This window comes from Pan paniscus, chromosome 7 (assembly GCF_029289425.2).
Source record: "Pan paniscus chromosome 7, NHGRI_mPanPan1-v2.0_pri, whole genome shotgun sequence".
Classification (NCBI taxonomy): Eukaryota; Metazoa; Chordata; class Mammalia; order Primates; family Hominidae; genus Pan; species Pan paniscus.
Genome location: NC_073256.2, coordinates 88,753,090 through 88,779,349, shown reverse-complemented (window position 1 = coordinate 88,779,349; position 26,260 = coordinate 88,753,090). Strand labels below are relative to the sequence as shown.

At 39.2% G+C, this 26,260-nt stretch overlaps 1 protein-coding gene and 1 pseudogene across 2 annotated transcripts in view; one reads left to right on the top strand and one right to left on the bottom strand.

Annotated features, from left to right (window-relative positions):
* Positions 1-25,825, bottom strand: part of TERF1 (telomeric repeat binding factor 1) — a 38,989-nt gene extending 13,164 nt beyond the window's left edge. Inside the window, exons 1-8 of one of the 2 annotated variants that reach the window (XM_008956694.5) lie at positions 25,431-25,823; positions 20,634-20,729; positions 13,832-13,953; positions 12,336-12,422; positions 9,666-9,815; positions 7,576-7,688; positions 4,224-4,283; positions 2,487-2,578 (exon numbers count right to left, since the gene is read on the bottom strand). In XM_008956694.5, coding sequence (XP_008954942.3) covers positions 2,487-2,578; positions 4,224-4,283; positions 7,576-7,688; positions 9,666-9,815; positions 12,336-12,422; positions 13,832-13,953; positions 20,634-20,729; positions 25,431-25,749 — 1,039 coding nt within the window. In that variant the 5' untranslated portion in view covers positions 25,750-25,823. Of the gene's footprint in view, positions 1-2,486; positions 2,579-4,223; positions 4,284-7,575; positions 7,689-9,665; positions 9,816-12,335; positions 12,423-13,831; positions 13,954-20,633; positions 20,730-25,430 lie in introns of both variants that reach the window. The other variant, XM_014345953.5, reaches the window with a different exon arrangement.
* On the top strand, positions 15,597-15,696 carry LOC112440731 (U6 spliceosomal RNA; annotated as a pseudogene).
* Positions 25,826-26,260: the final 435 nt, after the last annotated feature.

Here is a 26,260-nt window from a genome sequence, read left to right as displayed (position 1 = left end):
TTTTTCCCTAAGCATATGTCAATTTTACAATACAAAAACTAGTTTTTGAAAAAAAGGTCAGGGCTGGGAGCAGTGGCTCATGCCTGTAATCTCAGCACAATTACAGCGAGCAGATTGCTTGAGTTTGGGAGTTAGAGACCTGCCGGGGCAACATGGCAAAACCCCACCTCTACAAAAAACACAAAAAGGCCGGGTGTGGTGGCTCACGCCTGTAATCCCAGCACTTTGGGGAGGCCGAGGTGGGCGGATTTCCTGAGGTTAGGAGTTCCAGACCACCCTGGCCAAGATGGCGAAACCCCGTCTCTACTAAAAATACAAAAATCTGCTGGGTGTGGTGGCACACTCCTGTAATCCCAGCTACTCAGGAGGCTGAGGCAGGAGAATTGCTTGAAACCTGGAAACGGAGGTGGCAGTGAGCCGAGATCGATCCACCGCACTCCAGCCAGGGTGACAGTGCAAGACCCCATCTCAAAACAAACAAACAAACGAACGAACAAAAAAATAGCAGGGTGTGGCGGCATGTGCCTGTGGTCCCAGCTACTTGGAAGGCTGAGGTGGGAGGATCAACTGAGCCTGGGAAGGTAGATGCTACGGTGAGCCAAGATCTCACCACTGCACTGCATTCCAGCCTGGGCAACAAAGTAAGACTCTGTCTCCAAAAACAGAAAAAGAAGAGAAAAAAAGGTTTAGCACAAACAAAATTATTATCCTCAAACTATAAAGAGGGGGTACCTGGGTACCACTGAAGTACACTGGATTTTTTTAAGAAAACGTACTTATTACTGACACCTAATAAAATGTGCTAAAACTCAAAGACCTTATAGACTCAATAGCCACAGTCACTGTCAAGCCAGTTTGCAAAGAGTTTATAGTCTTTGAGTTTGCTGATAAACCATGTTTTCTCTTTTTTGAGACAGTCTCGCTCTGTCACACAGGCTGGAGTGCAACCTCCACCTCCTGGGTTCAAGCTGGATTCTCGTGCCTCAGCCTCCTGAGTAGCTGGCATTACAGGCAGGCACCACCATGCCTGGCTAATTTTTTCTATTTTTAGTAGAAATGGGGTTTCGCCATGTTGCCAAGGCTGGTCTCAAACTCCTGAGCTCTTCAGGCAATCCACCTGCCTCAGCGTCCCAAAGTGCTAGGACTATAGGCGTGAGCCACTGAGCCTGGCCTACATTTCCTTTTCTTTGAATTTCATACTATGAAATTAAAACCCTAGGAAAATGCTCACATTATTCTCATTTAAAATGATTCCCAGCCATCTTGCAGCAATAGGTATAGAAAACCAATCCCGGAACTCCACCAACATTAAGCACATAACTTTACTGAGTTTCCGTTTTCTCATCTTTAAAAATGGGAATGATATCTATGAATGTAAATATTTTAGAACTCTATTTATAAATATTTGCTAATGGTTGCCATGTCATCAGCCATCAGGTATGAACAAATTTATTCTATAATATTTACTGCAGGCCTATCATTTGCCTGGCACCAAGATGGTACCTTATGAGCATGGAGAAATAAACCTAATTTCATTATGTCTATTATTTTTATCAATAAGTATTTAGGTTTAGATCCATATTAAAAATCTCAGGGGGGAGGGGGGAGGGATAGCATTAGGAGATATACCTAATGCTAAATGACGAGTTAATGGGTGCAGCACACCAACATGGCACATGTATACATATGTAACAAACCTGCACGTTGTGAACATGTACCCTAAAACTTAAAGTATTAAAAAAAAAAATCTCAGTATCAGTTTAGTACCTAAAATATTAATGTGGGGTCAATAAACATTTGTTAAATGAATACATACCAAAAAGAAACTTGTAATTTGCTAAGTCAACACTCTCAGACTTTATTAAACGTAACTACTGTGAATAACAAGAATCAACTGTACTTAATGTTTCTGAAAAGTAACTACAGTCACGGATTGCTTTACAAGGGGGATATGTTCTGAGAAATGGGGCATTGGGTGATTTTGTCCTTATGTGAACATTATTAAGAGTACACTTACACAAACATACATATATATATATTCATATAGAAAACCCACGGTCCCCAGTACCATTGCTAATTATCAATCATTTCCCCTACTTGATATGCAATGCCAATATCAATCAAGTGTCACATTATCAAGTTTCCATATGTGCTCCATTACATTATTACAGGACCACCATCCTATATGCAATGCAGTCTGTCTTTGACTGAAATGTCATGATGTGGCATATGACTATACTTGAAGTTGCTGAACACAGTGAAGGTAGAAAAGCAGTGTACCACCATAGCAAAAGAACCCTAAGCTAGACAGTCAAAATAGCTAACTTTCTAAATTAAACACTATCTCAATTAACTCTATGAAGTCAAGACTTTGTGCTTCAGTTTTCTGAAGTGTGTGTTTTTTTGCTATAGTGGTAAAGTCAATGGCTGGATTGTTTGAGGACACATCAATTCTCCCCTTCTAAAACTGTTATAACAGTACTCACTTTGAAGAGTTCCTACTCTTCTTTCTTTCTTAGTAAGGTCTTCTTGCTGGGTTCCATGTTGCAACTTAGAAAAGAAAAGATTCTTGTGAGACCTAAAATAAAACATGAAAGTTTGTAATTGGCTCCAGAAAGATTAGTAAGGCAATGGAAAAAAGGTAAATGATTTGCCTTAATCTGTTCTAGGATCTTCTATTAATACTTTGGCCTACTTCCTTTGGTGCTCTCCCTGCTTAGTGCCCCATCTTAACCTGTGGCCTCTTAAGATTTCTGTTGCCTGTCTCATCTTTCTCCATCTCATCTACTCCGCAGAAATCAAGATGTTTTTTGATGTCTCAGAAGAAGCAGGCAAAAAAAAAAAAAAAAAAAAAAAGACAAGACTCTTTCGGCCTTCCAATTAGATACATCAAGGAAAAAAATCCTTAAACTACAAAGTATTAGCTTTCATTCTCTCTTATGGCTTTTATTTCCCCAAAGACGGATTCCAAAATTCCTTTACATAATGGCAGGTATCACTTGATTATCTTTACAGCTTCCAAAAAGAGTTTTGAAAGGTAAGGCTGTTTGGAAACACAGGATGTGGCATCATTTTTTTTGAAAACTCTGCCAAATTGGTATTATATTAATCCAATTTTATGAAGGAGCAAACTAAGATTCAAAAAGCAGTTCACCTAAGCTTAGGCAGCTGTATTATCTCCACCTAAAATGTAGGTTATTTTAGCTATACTTTTATCCCTATAGATAATCTAGGTGACCAGCCATCCTTTCTCTCTTCCCCTCTGTCCCTCCTTCCCAAGTCCTTTCTAGAATGTCATTCTCAATCTCTTCACCCATTCCTCTCCGCTCTTTGCCTTGTCTAAAATCTAGCTTTCCCCTGGGGACAATGTTTCTCTCCTTGGTAGCCTTCTCAAGTAGAGATTGGCTTAATCTTCCACCCTCCATAAACTATAGGACTCCAGAGACAGCAGTTTTCATTTCCTAATGAATGCCACTTTCAAGATCCTGCTTCCATTAGAAACTTCAGCCTTGAGGATTCATGCCACTGAGATGTATCACCTTCGATCATTCTTCACAGCCATTTACCATCCTTCCAAGCACTTCTTCATCATTCACAGATCTTTCTCTACACCTAAGTGCTGCTATTATGAATTATTTCAGTGTTCTCACAGACAATTCATATACCATCTTGACCTCTCAATTCCTCATGTCCAATCACCTCCTCCACATGAAGTCAGCCACCTCCTCCCATGGTTCCACTTGTGATCCCAACTGCTCTATGTTAGAAATCATTCATGCAGACTTTCTGCCCTCGGGACAGGTTGTATTGTCTGTCACAGCGATTCTATTAGATCAAATAAAGTTTTTCAAGTAACTTTCATAAAATTGGCATGGGGCATTCATTAGAAATGTAATTGCCATCCCCTTCCTGCCCCAGTATCATATCTTTGTTTCTATGACAGAGAAGTGTTTACTAAACATCTGTTTTAAGCTCAAGAACTCCCTATATGTGTATTCCAATAATGGCTTTGTAGAAACAATGTGAAACAACCCAGTCTCAGAGCAGGTCTCTACAGTTAGGAATTTCAAGATGTCTCAGAGTCGTGACTATCTGTTGGGCTAACTAGGACCCTGAGATATTCTTTCAATTGTACCATTTATGTGGTAGTTTTATTAGGTCTGCATGAATTGCTTCAATCAAAGATTTGAAAGACAAAGAAGAAAAACGTCAATTTACTTCACCTCAATAAGGATACTGTACCCTCTGAGGATTCAGTTACCGCAGACTGTTTGTCACTAACACTTTAAAAGAAGAAAAAATTTGTAAGAATGTAAACAAAAGAAACTTTTCATAAGGATAGTACTTTCCACATAGTCAAGGCATATTTCAATTTATAAAAAAATAACTTTGGAAAGAAACCTCGGTAACATTGGGACATATACAGTCCATTACAACATGGCTAATTTTTGTCCAGACATGCTTATAAGAGGTATTAAATCAAGTTTCTCCAAACATAAGCATAATTAATGGTGTAGTCAAGCATTTATAACACTCTTTCAAAAACTCTTCTACGGCACTTTATTTCCATGAATTCAAGTTTTAAAAACCGCTTTATTAAGGTATAATTGACACATAAAAAGCATGGCACATGTTTAAAGTATACAATTTGATGGGTTCAATTTTAATTTATGGTTCTCCCCACCAGTCTCCAATTGAACTTTTGGGAATTGATTAAGTTCCCGTTTGTTATAGTTAAAATGGTTTCCACATACACACAGCATGACTATTTACACCTCCATGCTTTCACTAGTAATATTCCTCTCTCCTAAAATACTTCCTCTTCTATCCATCTGTAAAAATCTTAACCATCCTACAAAAGGCCCTGTTCAAGACTACTACCTCCATGAAGCTGTCCATCTCAACTATTTCAACACTGTGTTAGATATTTTAAGTAATCTAGAGATGATTTAAAGTATATGGGAGGATGTGTGTAGGTTATATGCAAATATTACACCCCTTTTTTTTTTGACAGGGTCTCGCCGAGGGTCACCCAGGCTGGAGTGCAGTGGCACAAACACAGCTTACTGCAGACCTGCCGGGCTCAAGCAATCCTCTCACCTAAGCCTCTTAAGTAGTTGGCACTACAGGCATGCACCACCAAGACTGGTTAATTTTTGTAAAGACAAGGTTCTGCCATGTTGCCTAGGCTGGTCTCAAACTCCTGGGCTCAAGTGATCCTCCTGCCTCAGCCTTTCAAAGTGCTGGGATTACAGGTGTGAGCCACTATTCCTGGCTATTACACCATTTTTGTAAGACACTTGAGCATCCATGGATTTTGGTATTCATGAAGGATGGATGTCCTAGGACTAATCCCCTTCAAACACCAAGGAACAACTGTATAAGCTTTATCAGAGCAAAATATTTATTTCATCTAGTCTTCATAACATGGAGGTTTCCATTTTTCTAGGATTTGTCTGACCTCACAATCACACTTCTGATTCTATACTTGCTTTACTTGAATCCTTACTGGTAACTGTCATGACACTGGTGGTTTGATGCTTTATTTGCCCTGGTTCTGCTTCCACGATGGTTTTGGTATTTGCTCGATTCTTGATCTTTACCCTGTTTCTAGTTTTAGTTTTGTTCCCTGTAACTAGTGTACAGCAAGTTCTAATGTATGCCTGGTAATGAATTAGGCAACAAGGATACCAAGCTAATTAAGATGCTTCAAAGCTAAGTAAGAACCTTCAAATAATTCTCAATCTATTGAAAGAATCAGGTAAACAAATAAGTTACCAACGAAGATAAGTCCTTTTATAGAGATGTATGCTATGAAAGCACAGAAGTAACAACTCTGATTACAGAGCTGGGCAAGACTTCATATAGGTGATCTCTGAGATAGACTGAATGGCAAGGAAGAGCTTGCCTTGGAGAGAATAAAATGATAGGAATTCAAATAGAGGGAACAAAGCTTCTGTGCTGCTAGAAAGTACCATGTATGTGGACAGGGAGGAGTTCATGCTTAGGGATAAGACTGTACGTAAAAAAAAAAAAAAAAAAAAAAAAAAATGGGTCTACGTAAGGCTTTATAAGCCATGCCAATAAATTCTGACTCATCTAGTAGGAAATAGGAGCCAAAAGGTTTTTAAGCTGGGAGTGATCTACAGAGATTTATTTTTGTGGAAGCTAACTCTGGAAGTTATGTCAAGGATGGATTTGAATGGTACAAAGCTATATAGATAAAAATAGATTGGAGAAGCATTTCTGAGGTGGGGTTCCTAATACTTGGAGAGCAGCTGGATGTGTGAGGTTAAAGAGAGGCAGGGTGTAGAGAGGCAAATGAGAACATGAAGAGTTCTGTTTGGTACACATGGATTGCACTGTGTTTGTGTCTAGGAGAGCATCTGAAATAAGTGGGTAGCACTATATAAGGAGAGTCCATAGGAAGTGTGCTCATGATTATCTGTAAGAACCATGGTATTAGCAATATTATCATGAGCAGGATGGCTTGGCCACAAGAATGTATTGGGTATTAGTATCATTAAACTTTGATTTTTGAAACAAAAGGAAGTAATTGGGCCAATAAAAATGGAATCTCTACTTCTTAAATTGGAATTTAGAAAAAAGTACATCAATGTGAAATAAGACTTTAGTACAGCCTTTGGAGAGATGAACCAGTGAGGAACAAGTCATGCTTTGACAGGCAGGAACAATAGGAGGGGCCACTATAAGATGACAGAACCTCAGTCCTAAGATGTGACAAATGCAGTGTAGATCCAACTTGAACCCCAATCTCCACCTCTAAATAAGTAGTTAAGATGGGGTCCCTGCAACACTTAGGTCATGGTCCCAAGAAGAAAGTAATATTACATCCATTTCCAAATATACCCATCCAGAGACCACAGAGATTTGATTATCTGGCCTTGGTTTAAGGGTAGAAGAACAGAGAAAACAGACCATGGGTTCAACAGAAAAGAAGATCTTTATAATGTTAAGAGTTATATCTTTCTCAATAGGGGAAGATACTTAAGCTTCTAAAACAAAAGACAAAAATCACCCCTGAAAATCCCTAAAGAAAAAATAATTTTGGAGACTTAACAACTATCTCTCAATATATAGGACTGACACAACTTGTTTTCCTCCAGTATTAAAGCAAATCACTGTTTCTTCAGTTGAGCACCAGATGAAAAGTGAGCTTATGCTTAGAGAAGATATATGAATAATATCTTAAAATACTAGACTCTTAGTACAGTGAAACATGAATCACATAACGAGAACATGTAGAATCTAAACACAACTAAGGGGCACAGGAGTCCAACCTCACCCTTGTTCCTAAGCATACCCCCAGTAAGAATGGTAAACTATCCACATTATTTAAACTGTAATATTTTCTTATTCTCTACTTTTGCTTAGCATATATAATTTGCACAAGTCATGAAATAACTCTACAGTACTCCAAATACCTAAATGTTAATCATCAGCAAGATAACATGCTACTCAATAACTATTTTTAATAAAAAGACTCACATCAATTTTACATAAAGACAGAACATTCATAAAACAAAAAATATACAAATTGATTAAATTACAAACCTTTTTCTTGTATCCAAATTAGCTTCAGTTTCCATTTCAACATCATTACCACTAGGTTTATCTTGAGAAGTTATTGTTCTTGTCCTTTTGCTTTCTACTACTTTTGCCGCTGCCTTAAAAGACGGTGTGCGTGGAGGTAGGAGGATAGGAAGAAATGCATTAAGCCATTTTAAACAAATAGCATTAAATTAAGCCTTGTAATTCTTTGATAGTCATAGCCAATGTATCTGTTCACAGGCCAATGAAGGGCACTGTGTTGTTATTTTCACCAATAATTATGACACTGCCAGCAGCTACATTAGCTATCTGCTTGGTTTATCAGCGTTACGAAGGTGATCTTTCCTTGTAAATTTATTTGATAGACAAAATGCTCTCTAGGCAATTTTAAGAGAAAAGGCTGCATGAAAAAAATAAAAATAAAAATTCTAGATATTTTGAAATAAAAACTATCTCAAATCAATCAAGATGCTCCACTATAACACTGTCAACTTAAAACTTTGGAGGCCAAGACAGAAAATAAAATGTTATTAGAAAAATTTTATTGTTGTTTGTTTTGAGACAGGGTCTCACTCTGTCACCCAGGCTGGAGTGCAGTGGCACAATCACAGCTCACTGCAGCCTCAACCTCCTGGGCTCAGGTGATTTCCCACATCAGTCTCCTAGGTAGCTGGGACTACAGGCATGCGCCACTATGCCTGGCTAAATTTTTGTAATTTTTTTGTAGAGACGGGGTTTTGCCATGTTGCCCAGGCTGGTCTCAAACTCCTGGGTTCAAGCGATCCACCCATTTTGGCCTCCCAAAGTGATGGGATTACAGGCGTGAGTTACCGCGCCTGACCAGAAATGTGTTTTTTTTTTTGAGACAAGTCTCACTTTGTCACCCAGGCTGGAGTGCAGTGGTTCAATCTCAGCTCACTACAGCCTCAACCTCCTGGGTTCAAGCGATCCTTCTGCCTCAGCCGCCACAAGTAGCTGGGACTACAGGCGTGTGCCACTATGTCTGGCTAAATTTTTCTATTTTTTTGGTAGAGATGGGGTTTTGCCATGTTGCCCAGGCTGGTCTCAAACTCCTGGGCTCAAGCGATCTACCCATTTCGGCCTCCCAAAGTGCTGGGATTACAGGCATGAGCCACTGCGCCTGACCAGAAATGTCTTTTTTTTGAGACAGGGTCTCATTTTGTCACCCAGGCTGGAGTGCAGTGGCTCAACCTCAGCTCACTACAGCCTCAACCCCCCAAAGTAGCTGGGACTACAGGTGTATGCCACCATGCCCAGCTATTTTTTTTTTTTTTTTTTTTTTTGAGACAGAGTCTCACTCTGTCGCCCAGGCTGGAGTGCAGTGGCGCGATCTCAGCTCACTGCAAGCTCTGCCTCCCAGGTTCATGCCATTCTCCTGCTTCAGCCTCCTGAGTAGCTGGGACTACAGGCGCCTGCCACCACGCCCAGTTAATTTTTTTGTATTTTCTTAGGAGAGATGGGGTTTCAACATGTTAGCCACCTGACCGTGTGATCCGCCTGACCGTGTGATCCACCTGCCTTGGCCTCCCAAAGTGCTGGGATTACAGGCGTGAGCCACCGCGCCCGGCCCAGCTAATTTTTTTGTATTTTTTTGTAGATAAGGGGTTTCACCATGTCGCCCAGGCTAGTCTCGAACTCCTGAAACTTGGCCTCCCAAAGTGCTAGCATTACAGGCATGAGCCACCGCGCCCAGCCTAGAAAAATTTTAAAAGGCCCTTCTTTAATACAATTCTATTTTTTCCCCAAAAATATGTTTAAAAACGTCTTTAAAATTTACTTAAATTAAAATATTTGCTTTTGCCTATTTCTTATTTTTAATTCATTCTAAGTTTTCCCTTCAACGTTTTCTTTTCAAAATTTTCCCAAACTAATTTTGAAAAGTTACAAAAGTACATATCACTCATAAATCTTTTAATTAGGTCCACAAAATATAACATTTTACCACACCTTTCTACAAAACCACAATGAAAAATTCTGATTAATTTTAAAGGATTTCTATTTCAAGTATTCTCCTTTATTATAACGTTTCCTTTAAGTCTATTATTAGAGTCACTCTTGAATAATATGTATACCTTCATTAGAAAGGTTGATGATTTTTCACTTAGCACATAATTCACATAACTCTTAATTTTCTCCATCATGTGGTTGTAGCTGAAGTGTTGAAAAAAGGAATGAAATGTATCTTTCTGAGAGATTATCATAAGCAATTTGCTTTTGAAAGGCTAAAGAAAACAGAAGAAATATATTAACATAAATCACAAAAAGTTACAGATACAAGGATTTTTGTCATATATTATTTAATTGAAAAGAAATCACTTTACAAACTCAAGAGACACAGATATTTTTAAAATTAAGTTTTAAATGGCATGCCAATGTACCTTTTTCTGACTTCTTCTGGCCTCTCCTCATTTTAAAAAATATTTTACATTTTAGACAGATTCAAAAAGATATGTATTATAAACCAGAGTATCCATTACCCAGTTTAAGAAATAAAACATAATCAGTATGGTTAAAATCCCTGTTTACTACCATAATCTGATTGTATTCCCTTTCCTCTCCTAACTGTAACCATTACCCTGAATTTAGAATTCACCATTCCCAGGAATTCCTTTACTTGCACTACATATGTATGTATCCACAAATATGTAGCATTGCTTAGCATGGTTTTAACTCTACAAATGGTGTTGTACGATGCGTATTCTTTTGAAACTTGCTATACTTCACTCAACTCTATGTTTACAACATTTATCCATGCTGATTTGATATTCCTAGAAGTAGTTATTTTTGCCATTGTAAAGTACTACACTGATCAAAAACATCACTTATTCATCCATTCTTCAAGCCTATTGAGGGATTTAGGCTACTTGCAATTATTGTATCGCTCTTCAACATTTTTCTACATTATCTTCTGTGCATTGTATGTGTTTTTCTTGGACAGTAGCTTTTTCAATGCTGGCTGCACAATAAAAAATGTAGAACTTTAAAAAAATTCTTAGGCTCAATCCCAGAGCAACTGTCTCAGGAAGGCCTTGGTTTTTTGTTGCCTTTAAACTTCATGGCTTTTAAAATATGCAGTTAAAAGTGAAACCAGCTATTCTAAGGTATTGTCTAGAAGTGGAATTGCTGGAATGCATGCTTAAAATATTTTGCTAAAATGATCTCCCAAAGAAGTACCAATTTACAGTCTTGAAAGGAAGTTATGGCAGGCAGTACAATCATTTCTCAATTTGTTGAGACAACTGTTGATATTCTAAGACATTTTAATTGATGCCAGTCTGAGGCATGGAAAGTGGTATTTCAATATAGTACTTAATATTGCCCTAATGAGGCAACATTAATACTAGTGAGGTTAAGTACTTATCTTAACCTCTTAATATTTCCTGGCCATTAAGTTTTCCTCTTCTGGGAGGTATAAGCAGAGTAGAATTTTCAGTAGTCTCATAGTGTTATGGAGAAAATATTAAGGGTAGAAAACCCAACAGACATATCAGGCTATTGGCTGAAATTTCTGGAGGGTTATACCCCAGGTACAGGGTTAAATTAGAGATAGACAAAGCCTTGCCAAAACTGCCCAACCTACTCTCTACTAGGCCCAGGTTCCTTATTGGATTAAGGTAGTCACTCTCCAACTCTATCTACTAACATTATCAAGGGAAGGTGCTCAATCTGATTATTCATCAGGGAAACAAATTAAAATCCAACAGGATAGCACTACATATTTGCCTGAATGGCTAAAATGAAAACCCAGATACAAGGTGTGTGGAGCAACTAGAATTCTTTCACACCACTGGAGGAACTGACGTAACTACTTTGGAGAACAGTTTGGCAATATCTACTAAAACTGAGTATGTACACATCTTATGACTAATCAGTTCTACTCTTCATATAAACCCAAAAGAAATGCATATATTTGTTCCACAAAATGTATGGGGGAAAAAATTGCACCTGTACTGAACACATACAGACTTTTTTGTATCTTTCTGTTCCTAAACAGTACAACTATTTACATTGTGTAAGTTATTATACATAATCTAGAGATGATTTAAACTATACAGGAGGATGTACATATGTTATATGCAAATACTATACTATTTTATTATTTATTTATTTTTAGAGACAGGGTCTCTCTCTGTTGCTTAGGCTGGAGCGCAGTGGCAGCGTTATAGCTCACTGCAGCCTTGACTTCCTGGGCTCAAGCAATCTTCCCACCTCAGGACTACAGTATTGCGCCACCACACCTGGCTAATTTTTAATTTTTTTGTAGAGAACAGGGTCTCGCTGTGTTGCCCAGGCTGCTCTTGAACTACTGACCTCAAATGATCCTCCTGCTTCAGCCTCCTAAAGTACTGGTATTATAGGCATGAGCTATTGCACCAGGCCTCTTTTTACTTTTTTAATATGACTACTGGAAAATTTTATTTATTTTTCATTATTTATTATTCCTTCTTTTTGGAGAGATGAGGATCTCTCCATGTTGCCCAGGCTGGTCTCGAATGCCTGAGCTCAAGAGATCCTCCCACCTCAGCCTCCCAAAGTGCTGGAATTATAGGTGTAAGCTACTGCGTCCAGCTTATTAGAAAATTTTAAATCACATATGTGACTTGCGTAGTTTTTCTATTGCACGGTATTATTCTATACTGTTTAAAAGATAAAGCATTTCTTTTCTCCTCCAATTTTCTTTCAGTTTTCCTCACTCTACATAAACACTTCTAAAATTCTATGGTTTTAATTTAAATAATTACCATATGAGAATTTGGATCACCAAATATTCTTTCAAAGACTTCTTCTGCTTCTTTAAAGTTGCCATTTTCCATACAAACAGCTATAGCCTAAAAGATGAAAAATACCAACCTTAGACTGCGTTTAAAAATACCCAATAGTTATTTAATTGTTAAGATAACTCAGATAAGTCTGAAATCCTCTGTTGAGAACATTTTTACTTAGCTTAATAATTTTAATTTGATAAATGATATAAAATTATTTTTCAAAGACAAAATAAGTGTCGCCTGAAATGACATGAAAAATTTGCACTGGTCCCATGCACATTTATTCATAAATGCCCAGCATTCTATCTCTAATTTAGACCAAATGAAAAGTATGTATTAATAAATAAATTAGAAGCCATACCACACACATTTAGGACCCACCTAAATATTAATTTTGAGTAAAAGGGAAATGAGAGGAGGTAGATGATGTTTGTGATGATTAGGATACATAAAATTTGCTAGTCAGATCCCTGGAAAATATCTAATACACACCTAAGAAGCTAGATGTTTTTTAATGATCATTTTTTTCATGCATTGGCATTTTTGGTAACGTGGTAAGACAGGACCACTTACCATTTGGGTAGCTATGTAAACTTGGTAAGCTACTTAACCTCTTGGTGCCCCAGTTACCTTATATGTAAAATGGTGGAAACAATAGTACCTATTTCAAAGGATTGTTATGAGGATGTAAGAGTTTTATGTGAAAGAGTTTAGAACAGTGCCTGGCAAATAGTAAGGAATATATTAAATGTTTGCTATAAACTTTGTCACCCATTTGATTTTACAGTAGTGTATTAAGAAAGACTTGCTTTCTCTAGCTGCCTAAAAGATTGCAATAACATGACAAATCTCTTTGCTCTGGGTTGAATTCATAAAGGAAGCAGTTGCTTTTCTGCCCATTTTCTTTTCCTCAGGTCCTAATTCTACTTGACAATCACCACACTAATTCTTGGGAAGGTGGGGAATGACCTGGATTTTCTTTTATCCAACCTGAAAAGAAATTTTTAAAATTCTCAAAAGAGAAAAAGTTTATTTAACTAAGAAAGTACCTAGTATTTGCTTTGACTGCTAGCTATTGTATCTTTGAATGACGTTTTGGGCTACTTACTGTCTACTAAAATTCTCCCTACTTGGTTAAAATTTTATATATTCTTGATTACAAAAATCTAAAATTTACCATTAATTAAAAATATTATCTACTTTTTACATAATCTTTAAGTATTAATTGGGAGTGCACAAACCCCTGGTTTTTAAATTTTCCACAACATAGGGGCAACATATGCTTAAGTATGGCACATTAAGTTCCAGCCCCCAGTGCTCATGTTAAGACTATAAACCAAAGGTCAAATTTCTGAAGAGAAACAATACATTAAATTTTACTACTGCTCAACTTCTACTAGGTTCCTCTTAATTTCTTTTAAATGTTCTTATTTTCTAGAAATATAATAAGCATAAAAGTAATTTATTCATACCTGAATTTTAATTAAATTCTGTATTTCTTCATGAAGTTTGTCATGTTCCTTTTCAATTGAACCCCAAATCATCAGGGCTGATTCCAAAGGTGTAATTCGTTCATCATTTTCAAACTGTGCATCTTTTAAAAACAGAACAAAAATAAGTAACTCAGAAAGCTAAGTAGAACTTTGTCAGTTTTTAATAATGCATTCCTTTAAATATTTACTGAGTGTATACTATGTGCTAGGTACTCTTCTTGTTTATACCAGTTTAGAAGTGACTTTATTTTCTAAGTTAATTTGCTCATTAAGATCAATTTCAAATAGAAAAAGGTTGATGAGATTACAAACATTTGAAGATGTTCTTTACAAAAACATGAATTTTAAGAACGAAAGTAAACTATTTTACATAACATGTCATAGCAACAGAATTCTTAAGTGGTTCCTAAGTCTAATGCATTATAACAAACCTCAAGACAGGCCAGTTTTCTCACCTATAAAATGGTGACAATAAATACTATCTCACAGAATTTATGTGAATATATAATGAGATAATAGTTGTACTATTATTAAGCTTTCCTAAAAGAGTTGTGATCAAGTTATTCAGAACAGAGACTCACAACAGCTGATAACTAATTAGCAAATTACACAGCAACAACCCATTCGGACATTCAAGAGCCTTCATGATAATGTCTTACATGTCTAGCATCTACAGTCTACAATTCATTCAATAAATATTTATTGATCACTCAGTATATATAGGCACTCGCCTAAAAACTTGGAATGGCTCAGTGAATAAGACAAAATCCTGCTCTTATGATACTCACATGCTAATGAGAAATAAATACAGTTTCAGAGTAGTAAACAATACAGTTTCAGAGTAGTAAACAATATAGTTTCAGATTAGTAAGGGCTAGAAAAAAGAAAAAAGGTTCTGGAAATGAAGAATGGTAGGGGAGAGGGAAGCTCTTTCAGACAGGTTAAAGACCTCTCTGAAGAAGTGACAGTGGAGCTGAGAACAGCGTAATGTGAAGCAGAAGGTACAGTCACACAAAGATCTGGAAGAAAAACATTCCAGAGGGAATGGCAAGTGCAAAGGTCCTGAGGAGGAGTTTGATGTTCAAAGGGCAGGAAGAGCCAGGTGGGGGCGTGTGCCTGTAGTCTCAGCTACTTGGGAGGCTGAGGTGGGAGGACTACTTGAGCCAGGAGTCTGAGGCTCAGTGAGTGATGATGACACCACAGCATTCCAGCGTGACCTTGTCTTGAAAAAACAAATACAAAGGGCAGGAGGAAGGTCGGTGGGCAAGTTGGATGCATACTCTTAGAAGGATGATGGAAGAGGCAAGTAGTTGTCTGTTTTGGAACTTATTTTGAATGTAGAATAGAACCTGCTAATGGACTGCATGTAGAGCATGAGGAAAAAATGGAGGACTCTTGGGTTTTAATAATTGGATAAATGGTGCTAACATTTACTATCATAGGAAGCCTGGGTGAGGACCAAGTTTATGAAGTTGTATATGGAAATCAAGAGTCTATTATCCAGGTAAACTATAGTTTATTTTCAAAATAATGCTAATGTTTTCATTTTGTCTAGACTACCTTCCCCCCACCCCCACACCACATCTGAGGATGTGGATAGACTACCATTTTTATACTTTCTTTCTGACAAAATCTAGCAATTCTTACAGGCATAGTGCAAACTGCACCTCTTTCTTGAATGCTGTCCTTACCCCAGCAGCTAAGAGACTAGGAAATGTCCTTTCTCTAAATCTCCTGTATGTGCTTGCTTTGGCAGCAAATATATAAAAATTGGAAGAATGCAGAGATTAGCATGGCCCCTCGAGAAGGATGACACAAAAATTCATGAGCATTGCATTAATTAAAAAGAAACTCTTGTATCATTATTCATTTTTTAATGCCTTGCAGTACTTTATACTTACCTCAACAACCCTATTAGCTTTTACAGTGTCTTGAAGACAAAAAACTTCTTACTCTATAATGCATAATATTTCAAATTTTGGGGGGCAGAAGCCACTTAAGTGTATTTTTCTAAATCCCTGTAATTCCTAGCACAGTTGTAGTTCCATAGCAAGTATGCAACAAATAAGCATAATAAAGAGAATTTTTTATTTTTATTTTTACTTAATTTATTTTTTGAGGCGGTGCTTTGCTCTTTTGACCAGGCTGGAGTGAAGTGATGCGATCTCGGCTTACTGCAAGCTCCGCCCCCTGGGTTCAAGCGATTCTGCTGTTTCAGCCTCCCAAGTAGCTGGGATTACCGGTGCCCACCACCACGCCGGGCTAATTTTTGTACTTTTAGTAGAGACGGGGTTTTGCCATGTTGGCCAGGCTGGTCTCGAACTCCTGACCTCAGGTGATCCACCCGCCTCAGCCTCCCAAAGTGCTGGGATTACAGGTGTGAGCCACCGAGCCTGATCGAATAAAGAGAATTTTAAATAGCACATCCTTTTTTCCTTGAAAAACCAGAGTGAGCATGCAGTTTAAATATTCGTAGTTTAAAATATTTTTACTTTATATCCTGTTGTCCTCTCCAAATTGTTTTTCCAACATTTTAGATATAAAAATATATTCATTCACATACTAAGTCTCTTTATATTCCAGGTTCTGTGTCAGGTACTTAAGATACAAACATGAAAAAAAAAGTTCCTGACCTTGTGGAATTCACATCCTAGCTATGGAAGAAGACATGCAGACAAACCAATATAACTGGTACTTTAATGGAATTGTGCATTATGCCAATGGTTCTCAATGTTTGCTATACCTCAGAAACATCTGAAGAGCTTTTGAAAAATACTGATGCATGGCCAGGTGCGGCGGCTCACGCCTGTAATCCCAGCACTTTGGGAGGCCAAGGCAGGCGGATCACGAGATCTGCCAATCAAGAAATTGAGACCATCCTGGCCAACATGGTGAAACCCTGTCTCTACTAATAATAGAAAAATTAGCCAGGCATGGTGGCGCACGCCTGTATTCCCAGCTACTCAGGAGGCTGAGGCAGAAGAATCGCTTGAACCCGGGAGGCGGAGTTTGCAGTGAGCCAAGATGGCGCCACTGCACTCCAGCCTGGTGACAGAGTGAGACTCTGTCTCAAAAAAAAAAAAAAAAAAGAAACAAAATATTGATGCCTATACCCATCTCCCAGAGATTAAATTCTCAAGCAGAGTCTAGTGTATTTGAGGAACATGGTATTAACTCTAAGTAGGAATAGCAGAAGTGAATCCCTCATGAAACAGAAGTCATCCAAATTGGGGCATTAAGGATAAACAGATGATAACTAAGTGTAGACTACAAGGATGGGAAGGAGAACACTTCAGGAAAATGGAGCAGCATAAGGTAAGAAAGAGGTGTACAAAAGATATTCATGCTAGTAACTAACACTGAGTGTCAGGCACTGTGGCACTTGTTTTATACAGTAAGATCTGAGAGCTAGAGAGGTCACACACCAAGCAAGTAATACAAGCAGACACCAAGACACTTAAATATCACTTACTATGCCTCAAAAGTAGTGAAATGAAAATGCAAAGGTAGACTGCCTAATTTTTCTTCCTCATTTTTCATCTGCTTGCTTTCTTTCAAGAGCTAATTTCAACACACATTTTCAAATAAGTATTTCTTGACTGACATTACTTAACCCTTCTCACTTATCTGCCTTCCTTCTTATAAATGTGACATACAGAAAAATGTATGTTAGATCTTAGCTTCAAAAAATTTACAGTATAGACATTCACTTCCAGGTGGGATGTAGTATACTGCAGCAAACAAAACACTCACACTACAACTAGAAAACAGATAAACTCCAAAATCACATTGCTAAAGACATGGGATAGCCATGGAAGCAATGAAAATGAGATGAACTAAAATTCCAGAGAGAATCCCTTCTGAGGTGAGCTGCCGATTTGCTGATTTTGGATAAGGCTGAGGATCCAGTGCAATCCAGCCAGAGAGACTTTACTGGAGAAAGACAAATAAGAACAGCTTCTGGTGGTTTCCTTGGGGCTGGCACGTCGACTGGAAACTAGAGGAACTGCAAACATGATTGGCTTTTCTCCACAGGACATGTGCTGAGTTCCAGGGCAATGCAATAGGCTGCAGTGGAAAGGCACATTAAGTCTCCCAGAGTTTTGGGAGGCCTAGGCGGGAGGGTCACTTAAGGCAAGGAGTTCAAGACCAGCCTGGACAACATGAGACCTCGTCTCTACAAAAAATTAAAAAATTAACTGGGCCTGATGGTGCACCTGTAGTCCTAGCTACTCAGGAGGCTGAGGCAGGAGGATCACTTGAGCTCAAGAGTTTGAGTCTGCAATAAACTATGATGGCACCACTGCATTCCAGCCTGGGCCAGAGAGACACCCTGGCTAAAAAAAAAAAAGCTTAAAGTTCCATAAGAGGAGGATGACAAGCATTTCCCCTTTAAGATATCTGCTGTATTTCAGAGCTACGTGGGGGTCTACGACCACATCACCCCGAACATGTCCAATCTTGTCAAACCTATGTGGGGTAGGAGACTAAACCCAATATGGTAGCTGCTAGCCATACATGATTACTGCACAGCTAAAATATGGCTAGTTTGAGTTGAGATGCACCTTAAGTATAAAGTACACATGAGATTTCAAAGACTTACTCCAAAAAAAGGTAAAATATCTCATTTGATTTTTTTTTAAGAGATGGGGGTCTTGCTGTGCTGCCCAGGTTGGGGTGCAGTGATGTGATCATAGCTCACTGCAGCCTCAAACTCGTGGGCTCAAGTGATCCACCCACCTCAGCCTCCCAGAACTGGGATTACAGGTGTGAGCCATGTGCCTGGCCTTACTAACATTTTTTACACTGACTACTTGTTGACATAGTGTTTGAGAAATATTGAGTTAAATAAGATTATCAAAATTAATTCCACCTATTTTAATTATTAGTATTATTTTTTAGCTACACCTGCTGGAATGGGAATTTCTAAATTTCATGACAGGATTTCATTCTGTCACTCATACTGAAGTGAAGTGGCACAATCACAGCTAACCACAGCCTCAACCTCCTGGGCTCAAACGATCCTCCTACCTCAGTCTCCAGAGGACCACACGTGGTTAACTTTTTATTTTTATTTTTTTTTGTATTTTTAGTAGAGACGGGGTTTCACCATGTTAGCAAGGATGGTCTTTATCGCTTGGCCTCGTGATCCGCTCACCTCGGCCTCCCAAAGTGCTGGGATTACAGGCGTGAGTCACCACGCCCAGCCAATTTTTTAAATTTTTTGTAGAGACAGGGTCTCGCTATGTTGCCTAGGCTGGTGTCAAATTCTTAGGCTGAAGCAATCCTCCTGTCTAGGCCTCCCAAAGTACTGGGATTACAGGTGTGAGTCACTACGCCTGGCCTACTTATCTTAACATAGCTATCAGAAAATTTTAAATTAGACATGTGGCTCACATATCTCTATTAGGCAGTGCCACTATAGAGCAAAATTAAAAAAAAAAAAAAAAAGCAAAAGGGTTATGTATAGCCGAAAATCCAATACATAAAATTTTAAATGCTGCCTCAGTTTAGTGCATTATGGTGAAATACATTGATTCCTGACAGCTGACCCTGGCCTATTATATCTAGGATATATCCAAAAGAGTATCCTGGTAAATTCCAAGATTAAACCATGAAATCACACATAAAATCTGGATTCCCCCCCCCCCGCCTTTTTTTGGAGAAAAGGTTATCCAGGAAGCAACTAAGATGTGCTGAACAACTGCTATGTGTAACGCACTGCCAGGCACTTTAGAATACTTTTCCACCTTAATGTAGAAAACAACCCTGTTAACAACAGTGTCAACTTATAGTCTGCATGGTCTGGAATTTTGCTCCAGCCTGCTACTTCTCCAGCAACTGGCCCAGGCCTACCTATGGCTCTGTCTCTTTCACAACTATTCTGCCTCTATCTAGTTCTATCCATTTATGGTCCTGGTACCAACTCCAGACCTACCCTCACCCCCTAAACAAAGCAGACTACATCAGCCAGAGATACTTTGGTGAGGGCCTTGACAGTGGTGCTAATACACTGGGATTTTATGTAAGACAACACTTCAATAAGCAAGCAGTTTTATGTAAGTACTGCCCACTACTCAGGATTGTTGGAAAAGTATTTTGTAAATTATAAAAACCAATCTAAATACAAAATTATTTGCATCAAATAGCCTTTTAAAATGACCATGTTGTAAATACCAGCCATTACTGATAAACTGAATCAGCCTTGCCCATTACAATCTAAAATGGAACTACAGAGACAAGGGAGAGAGATTACAGCTATAAACTGTACTTCTTACGTAAGTGCTGGCATCAAGTTCAAATAAAAGGTTTCAAATATAATAGTTGCCAGTAAAAAACAGAGTGTGTATGATTGGAGTCACCACAAAGTTAGCAAATAGAGTCAATGAAACACACTTCCCCAAGAGTAGCATCAGAATCACCTGGGAATTTATTAGAAATGTACATTTCAGAGCCCCATACCCATCCTACTGAATCTGAAACTCATGGGAGTTAGGGAGACTCAGCACTATGTTTTTTTTAAATAAGTCCTTTAAGTAATTCTGGAGCAGGCTAAAGTTTGAGAACCAATGTTCTAAGATGACAGGGACTACATTTCTTTTACTTGCTTTAGATATGACTGTATGTGTACACACACACACACACACACACCACCCCCCTACACCCCTATGCACTAGACACTTGTAGGCAAACTTCCCCCAAAAACGTCTGTTTCTTCCCATTGTCTTACATTAGAAACAGATTGAAATATTTCCAATATAAAATAAAAACACATATTTACCAAGGGTTTTTCCTGCTGCAATTCTCGTCAAAAACTGACATATGTATATCGTTCTCAACTGGTAAGCTGTTAGACTGGATAGTCCATGAATAATAGCTAAAAAAGAAAAAAAGTAAATTTTATTAAAATCAAACTTGATCCAGTAGTGCCACTGTGTGGTTTGTTGAGTAATAGGCTACAAACATATTGTAAAAATTATCATAAATTTAGAGTTGTACATTTAAGATCTGATTAAAATTCAGAACAAAAAAAAGAATAGCAATGAAGACATTTCTTACAAAATATAACTTTCACATGTAGAATAAAAATTGTTGAAAATTCTTTCACAAGTAGCAGTCTACATTAACAAAAAAGATTTAGATACAAATTGTAAAATGTGTAAAATCATTGGTTGGAAACTTATACCTAGAAACATTTCATATAATAGAAAATATTTTATATTATTTCTATCTAGGTTTCAGTTAAGTGAGTCTGTTTAGCTTACAAAGTTGTATTTTAAAACCTATTAATATTAACCTCCCCAAAACTTGAATGCCCACCCAGATGTTGAGTCAGGCAGTGATTACATACAATACCAAGTAAGCCATACTCCTGGACCACAGTGAGCTTTTTACCATGTAGCAATGAGACAAGCGATTGAACTACTGAAGTAAAAATGTGGTGAAAACTTCAAAAAGACAAGTACAGAATGCTTTGGAAGCATATAACAAGAAATCTGTGTGTTTAAGTATCTTCTGCACAGAGGAGGTGTCAGGGAAGGCTTCTCTGAGGAAATAATGTCTAACCTAAGACCTGAAGGTGCCACTACTACCATTATACTTAACCCAGGGCTTGGTTGGTGTATATAAAAAATTTAAATAACTAGCAAACTGAAAAGCAGTTCTGTAGCAATTAGGCATATAAGACAAATATATTTTTACCCAATTTCCTCCCTCAATTCTAACATAATCTTATGCTACACCAGAGATTATCTGGACCATACACAGTCATAATAGAAATTAACAGGATTTTAAGAGAGCACAAAATTTATATAGAATTTAAACACAAGCCATTCAATATTTACTGAACATCTACTGCCAGCCTGTGTTAGGAGGTGATGACTTCAGATAGCCAGTCTCTGCCCCCATGAAGGTTTTAATCTGAGAAGACACAATTAAACAAAAAGTTATGTAAGTAACTAATTAAAATTTTAATGAGTACCACGAAGGATAGGTGCAGACATACCTCATTTTATTGTGCTTTGCAGATTGCATGTTTTTTACAAATTGAAAGTTTACCACAGCCCAGCTTGAGCCAAGTCTAACGGCACCTTTTTTTTTTTTTTTTTTTGAGACAGAGTCACGCTCTGTCACCCAGGCTGGAGTGCAGTGGTGCATCTCCACTCACTGCAAGCTCCGCCTCCCAGGTTCATGTCATTCTTCTGCCTCAGCCTCCCGCATAGCTGGGACTACAGGCGCCCACCACCAAGGCTGGCTAATTTTTTTTTGTATTTTTTTAGTAGAGACGGGGTTTCACCATGTTAGCCAGGATGGTCTCGATCTCCTGACCTCGTGATCCGCCCGCCTCAGCCTCCCAAAGTGCTGGGATTACAGGCATGAGCCACCACGTCCGGCTCATTTTTCTAACAGTACCTGTACCTGTCACATTTTGATAATTCTTGCAATATTTCAAACTTTTTCATTATTATTGTATCTGTATGGTGGTCTGTGATCAATAATCTCTGATGTTACTATTGTAAAGGTTCTGGAGTACCACAAATCATGCCCATATAAGACACAAACTTATTCCATAAATATTGTGTGTGTTCTAACTGCTCCACTGACCCGCCCTTCCCCTTACTCCCTCTCTTCAGGCCTCCTTATTTCCTGAAACACAACAATATTGAAATTAGGCCAATGAGTAACTCTACATGCCCTCCAAGTGTTTCAGTGAAAGGAAGAGTTGCAAGTCATTCACTTTAAATCAAAAGCTAGAAATGATTAAGCTTAGTGAGGAAAGGATGTCAAATGCCATGATAGGCTGAAACATAGGCCTCTTGTGTCTAACAGCCAAGTTGTTAATACAAAGGAAAAGTTCTCAAAGGAAATTAAAAGTTCTAATCCACTGAACACATAAATGATAAGAAAGTAAAAGAGCCTATTGCTTATATGGAGAAAGTTTGACTTGGATAGAAAAAAAATCAAACCAGCCACAACATTCCTTTAAGCCACAGCCTAATCCAGAGCAAGTCTAAGAAGGCTGAAAGAGGTAAGAAAATTGCAAAAGAAAAGTTGGAAGCTAGCAGAGGTTGTTGGTTCATGAGGTTTAAGAAAAGAAGCCATCTCTGTGACATAGAAGTGCAAGGTGAAGCAGCAAGTGCTGAAGTAAAAGCTACAAGTTATTGAGAAGATCTAGCTACAATCACAAATGAAGGTGGTTACACTAAACAACTGATTTTGTTTTTTTCTCGCCGTGTCACCCAGGTTGGAGTGCAGTGGCGTGACCTCGGCTCACTGCAGCCTCCACCTCCCAGGTTCAAGTGATTGATTCTCGTGCCTCAGCCTCCTGAGTAGCTGGGATTACAGATGTGTGCCACAATGCCCAGCTAATTTTTGTATTTTTAGTAGAGATGGGGTTTTGCCATGTTGGCCAGGCTGGTGTCTCAAACTCCTGACCTCAAGTGATCCAACTGCCTTGGCCTTCCAAAGGGCTGGGATTACAGGTGTGAGCCACTGTATCCAGCCAACAACAGATTTTCATTGTAGATGAAACAGCCTCATATTAGAAGAAGATGTCATAGAGAAGAACTTTCATAGCCAGAGAGAAGTCAATGCCTAACTTCAATATTTCAAAGGACAGGCTGACTCTCTTGTTAGGGACTAATGCTGCTGGTGACTTTAAGTTAAACCCATTGCCCATTTCTCATTCTGAAAATCTTAAGGCCCTTAAAATGATATATCAACTTTGCCTGTGCTCTAGAAATGGAACAAGATGACAGTGCCTCTGTTTACACCATGGTTTACTGAATATTTTAAGCCCATTATTGAGATTTACTGCTTGGAAAAAAGATTCCTTTCAAAATACCATTGCTCATTGATAATGCGCCTAACCACTCAAGAGCTCTGAGGGAGACGTACATACAAGGAAATTACTGTTGCTTTCATGCCTGATAACACAACATCCATTCTGCATCCCATGTATCTATTGTTCTGTCTCCCTGTCCCAGCCTTACAAGTAACTGTGAAATAACCAATCTTCTTTTTGTTCTGTTTCAGCTTCCTTAAGTCCTTACTGTCTATAAAGCCAACCCCCAACTGCTCAATTCATTGAGCACTTATTTTATGGAATAAAGTATTACCTGAATCCAGAATCACAATAAAGCCAAGTGAGGTCTTTAAACTAAACTTAGTTGTAAACAAGATCGGGGTGCTAGGTGTACTCATTGTTACTAGAGTTAGGTTGCTTCTGTGCCCTTTTATCTGACAGAGTAAGGAAATACATATTTGTATAGTAACCTATGTCTACACATGCATATGCAAATATTTCTAAGTCATCTATACCTACATGAGCTAAACAGTTCATACTGATGTCTCCAACTCTAAGAGAACTCTAAGAGAATTCTGAGGAACTAGCTTCATTCCAGGATTTAATTTTCTACTTAATATTAATTATCCCTGGCTCCAGTGTTAACCGCAATACAGAGGAAAGATCCTTGAACTGGAAGATAAAGCATGGGGCTGAAACACTCCCTTTTAACCTATCAGTACCTTAAAACTAAGATTATTTGCCTAACTCACAGGATTATGGTGAAGATGAAATGTGTCAAAATGTCTTTCTAAGAATTCTATTAAATAGCATAATTATAGTATTATAAATATATACTTGCACAGTAATTTTAGCGCCAACTATGAATGAAGTACCAGAACATCTTTCTGTTGTTTTTCAAAAAGCTACACTAGGCCAGGCGCGGTGGCTCACACCTGTAATCTTACAGCTGCGGGTGGTGGTGCACGCCTGCAGACCCAGCTACTCCAGAAGCTGAAGCGGGAGGATACCTGAGCCTGAGGTCGAGCCTGCAGTGAGCTGTGATGGCGCCACTACACTCTCCAGCCTGGGTGACAGTGAGACCCCATCTTGGGACGGGGGCGGAGTGCAGCAGATTTCATGAACAGTTTCATTCATTCATTTATTCATACAGGGTATCACTCTGCTACCCAGGCAGGACTGTAGTGGCACGACCTCAACTCACTGCAGCCTCTGCCTCTTGGGTTCAAGCAATCCTCCCACCTCAGGCTCCCAAGTAGCTGGGACTTGCAGGCATGTGGCCAACATTTACTTTTATTCTGAGACTATACAGAATAAAAGTAACTGCTGTAGAGCCAGCAGGCCAAATAAGGTTTAATAGCTCACAAATTAACATAAAACACTGATGCCTGGGGGGTCACTGGAGGCCACAGGGACTGCTGAATATTACTACAGGAATACCTGAGTAGAAAGCGCCAAAAGAGACAAAGGTCCTGGGTTGAGTGGAACTGTATACATTTTAACTCATGTAATGCTTGCATCAAACCTAAACAGGGTCTTATTTTCATTTTATCGAAGAGGAAATCAATCTGAGAAAAACTCAGGTGCTGACAACGGGCGAACTGGGATTCGAACAAAGTTCAGCCCGGAGCCTCGGACTCCCAGCTAATCGGCCGCAGCAGCCCCTCTCTCCCGACCTCCCTCGGCGACCTAGGGAACCAGCCCTCTGCCGCGCACCACGGAGCCCGCATCCGCCCCCCGCGTAGTCCCGGCCCGGACGCGGTCTGCCCTCACCCTCTGCGCTGTTGCGGGTCCTGCGGAAGTCCTCGGAGCGGCCGTCGCGGAAAGCTCGGCAAAGAGAGAGGCAGAGGAAATCGAGCATCCAGCCGGCAGCCACGGCCTCGGCCTCGGCCACCAGGCCCGCGTCCTCCTCCTCCTCCTCCTCCTCATCGGGGGCCCCCACCTGCACCTGGCACTCGAGCAGTTCCTGGCATTCGAACTGCTCCTCGTCGTTTCTCTCTGTTTCTGCCATCTGCTTCTCAGTAGGGTCGGCATCCCTACCATCCGCACAGCCCCGCGGGCTCGGGGCCGCTGAGGAGACGTCCTCCGCCATGTTAAATGGCTCGCTTGGGTACTGCCCCTTCAGGCGCCGAGCAACGATTGGCTCGCATTCGAGGGCGCGGGGCGTGGCCGCGGAGAGTCTCTTCCGCCGGCGGGACATGGGCGAGCGGTTCAAGCCTGGCTTCTGATTGGCCGACACCTGTTCCGGCTTCTGATTGGCCGACACCTGTTCCTGCCTCTGGGCGTTGAATTTGCCGCCAGTCTAGGGCAGAGCTTTGTAGATAAACCGGACGACTCCATACTGAGCGAGGAGTGAGATTAGGATAGGGAGGAGGCAGCTTTATCTTCCTTATTCCTTGTAAAATGCAACCTTGACTGGAACAACAACACGGTTATTTAAAATGAAAACGCATTTGCCTGCAGCCTATTTCAGAAAGAGATGGGTAATGAGAACTTGTCACTATTAGACAAGCGTAACACTTTTAAACCCTAGTTTTCATCTAACAGTTACTACGTGATCACGAACAACAACTATTACAACTGACAACATCCATGCTTCTCCA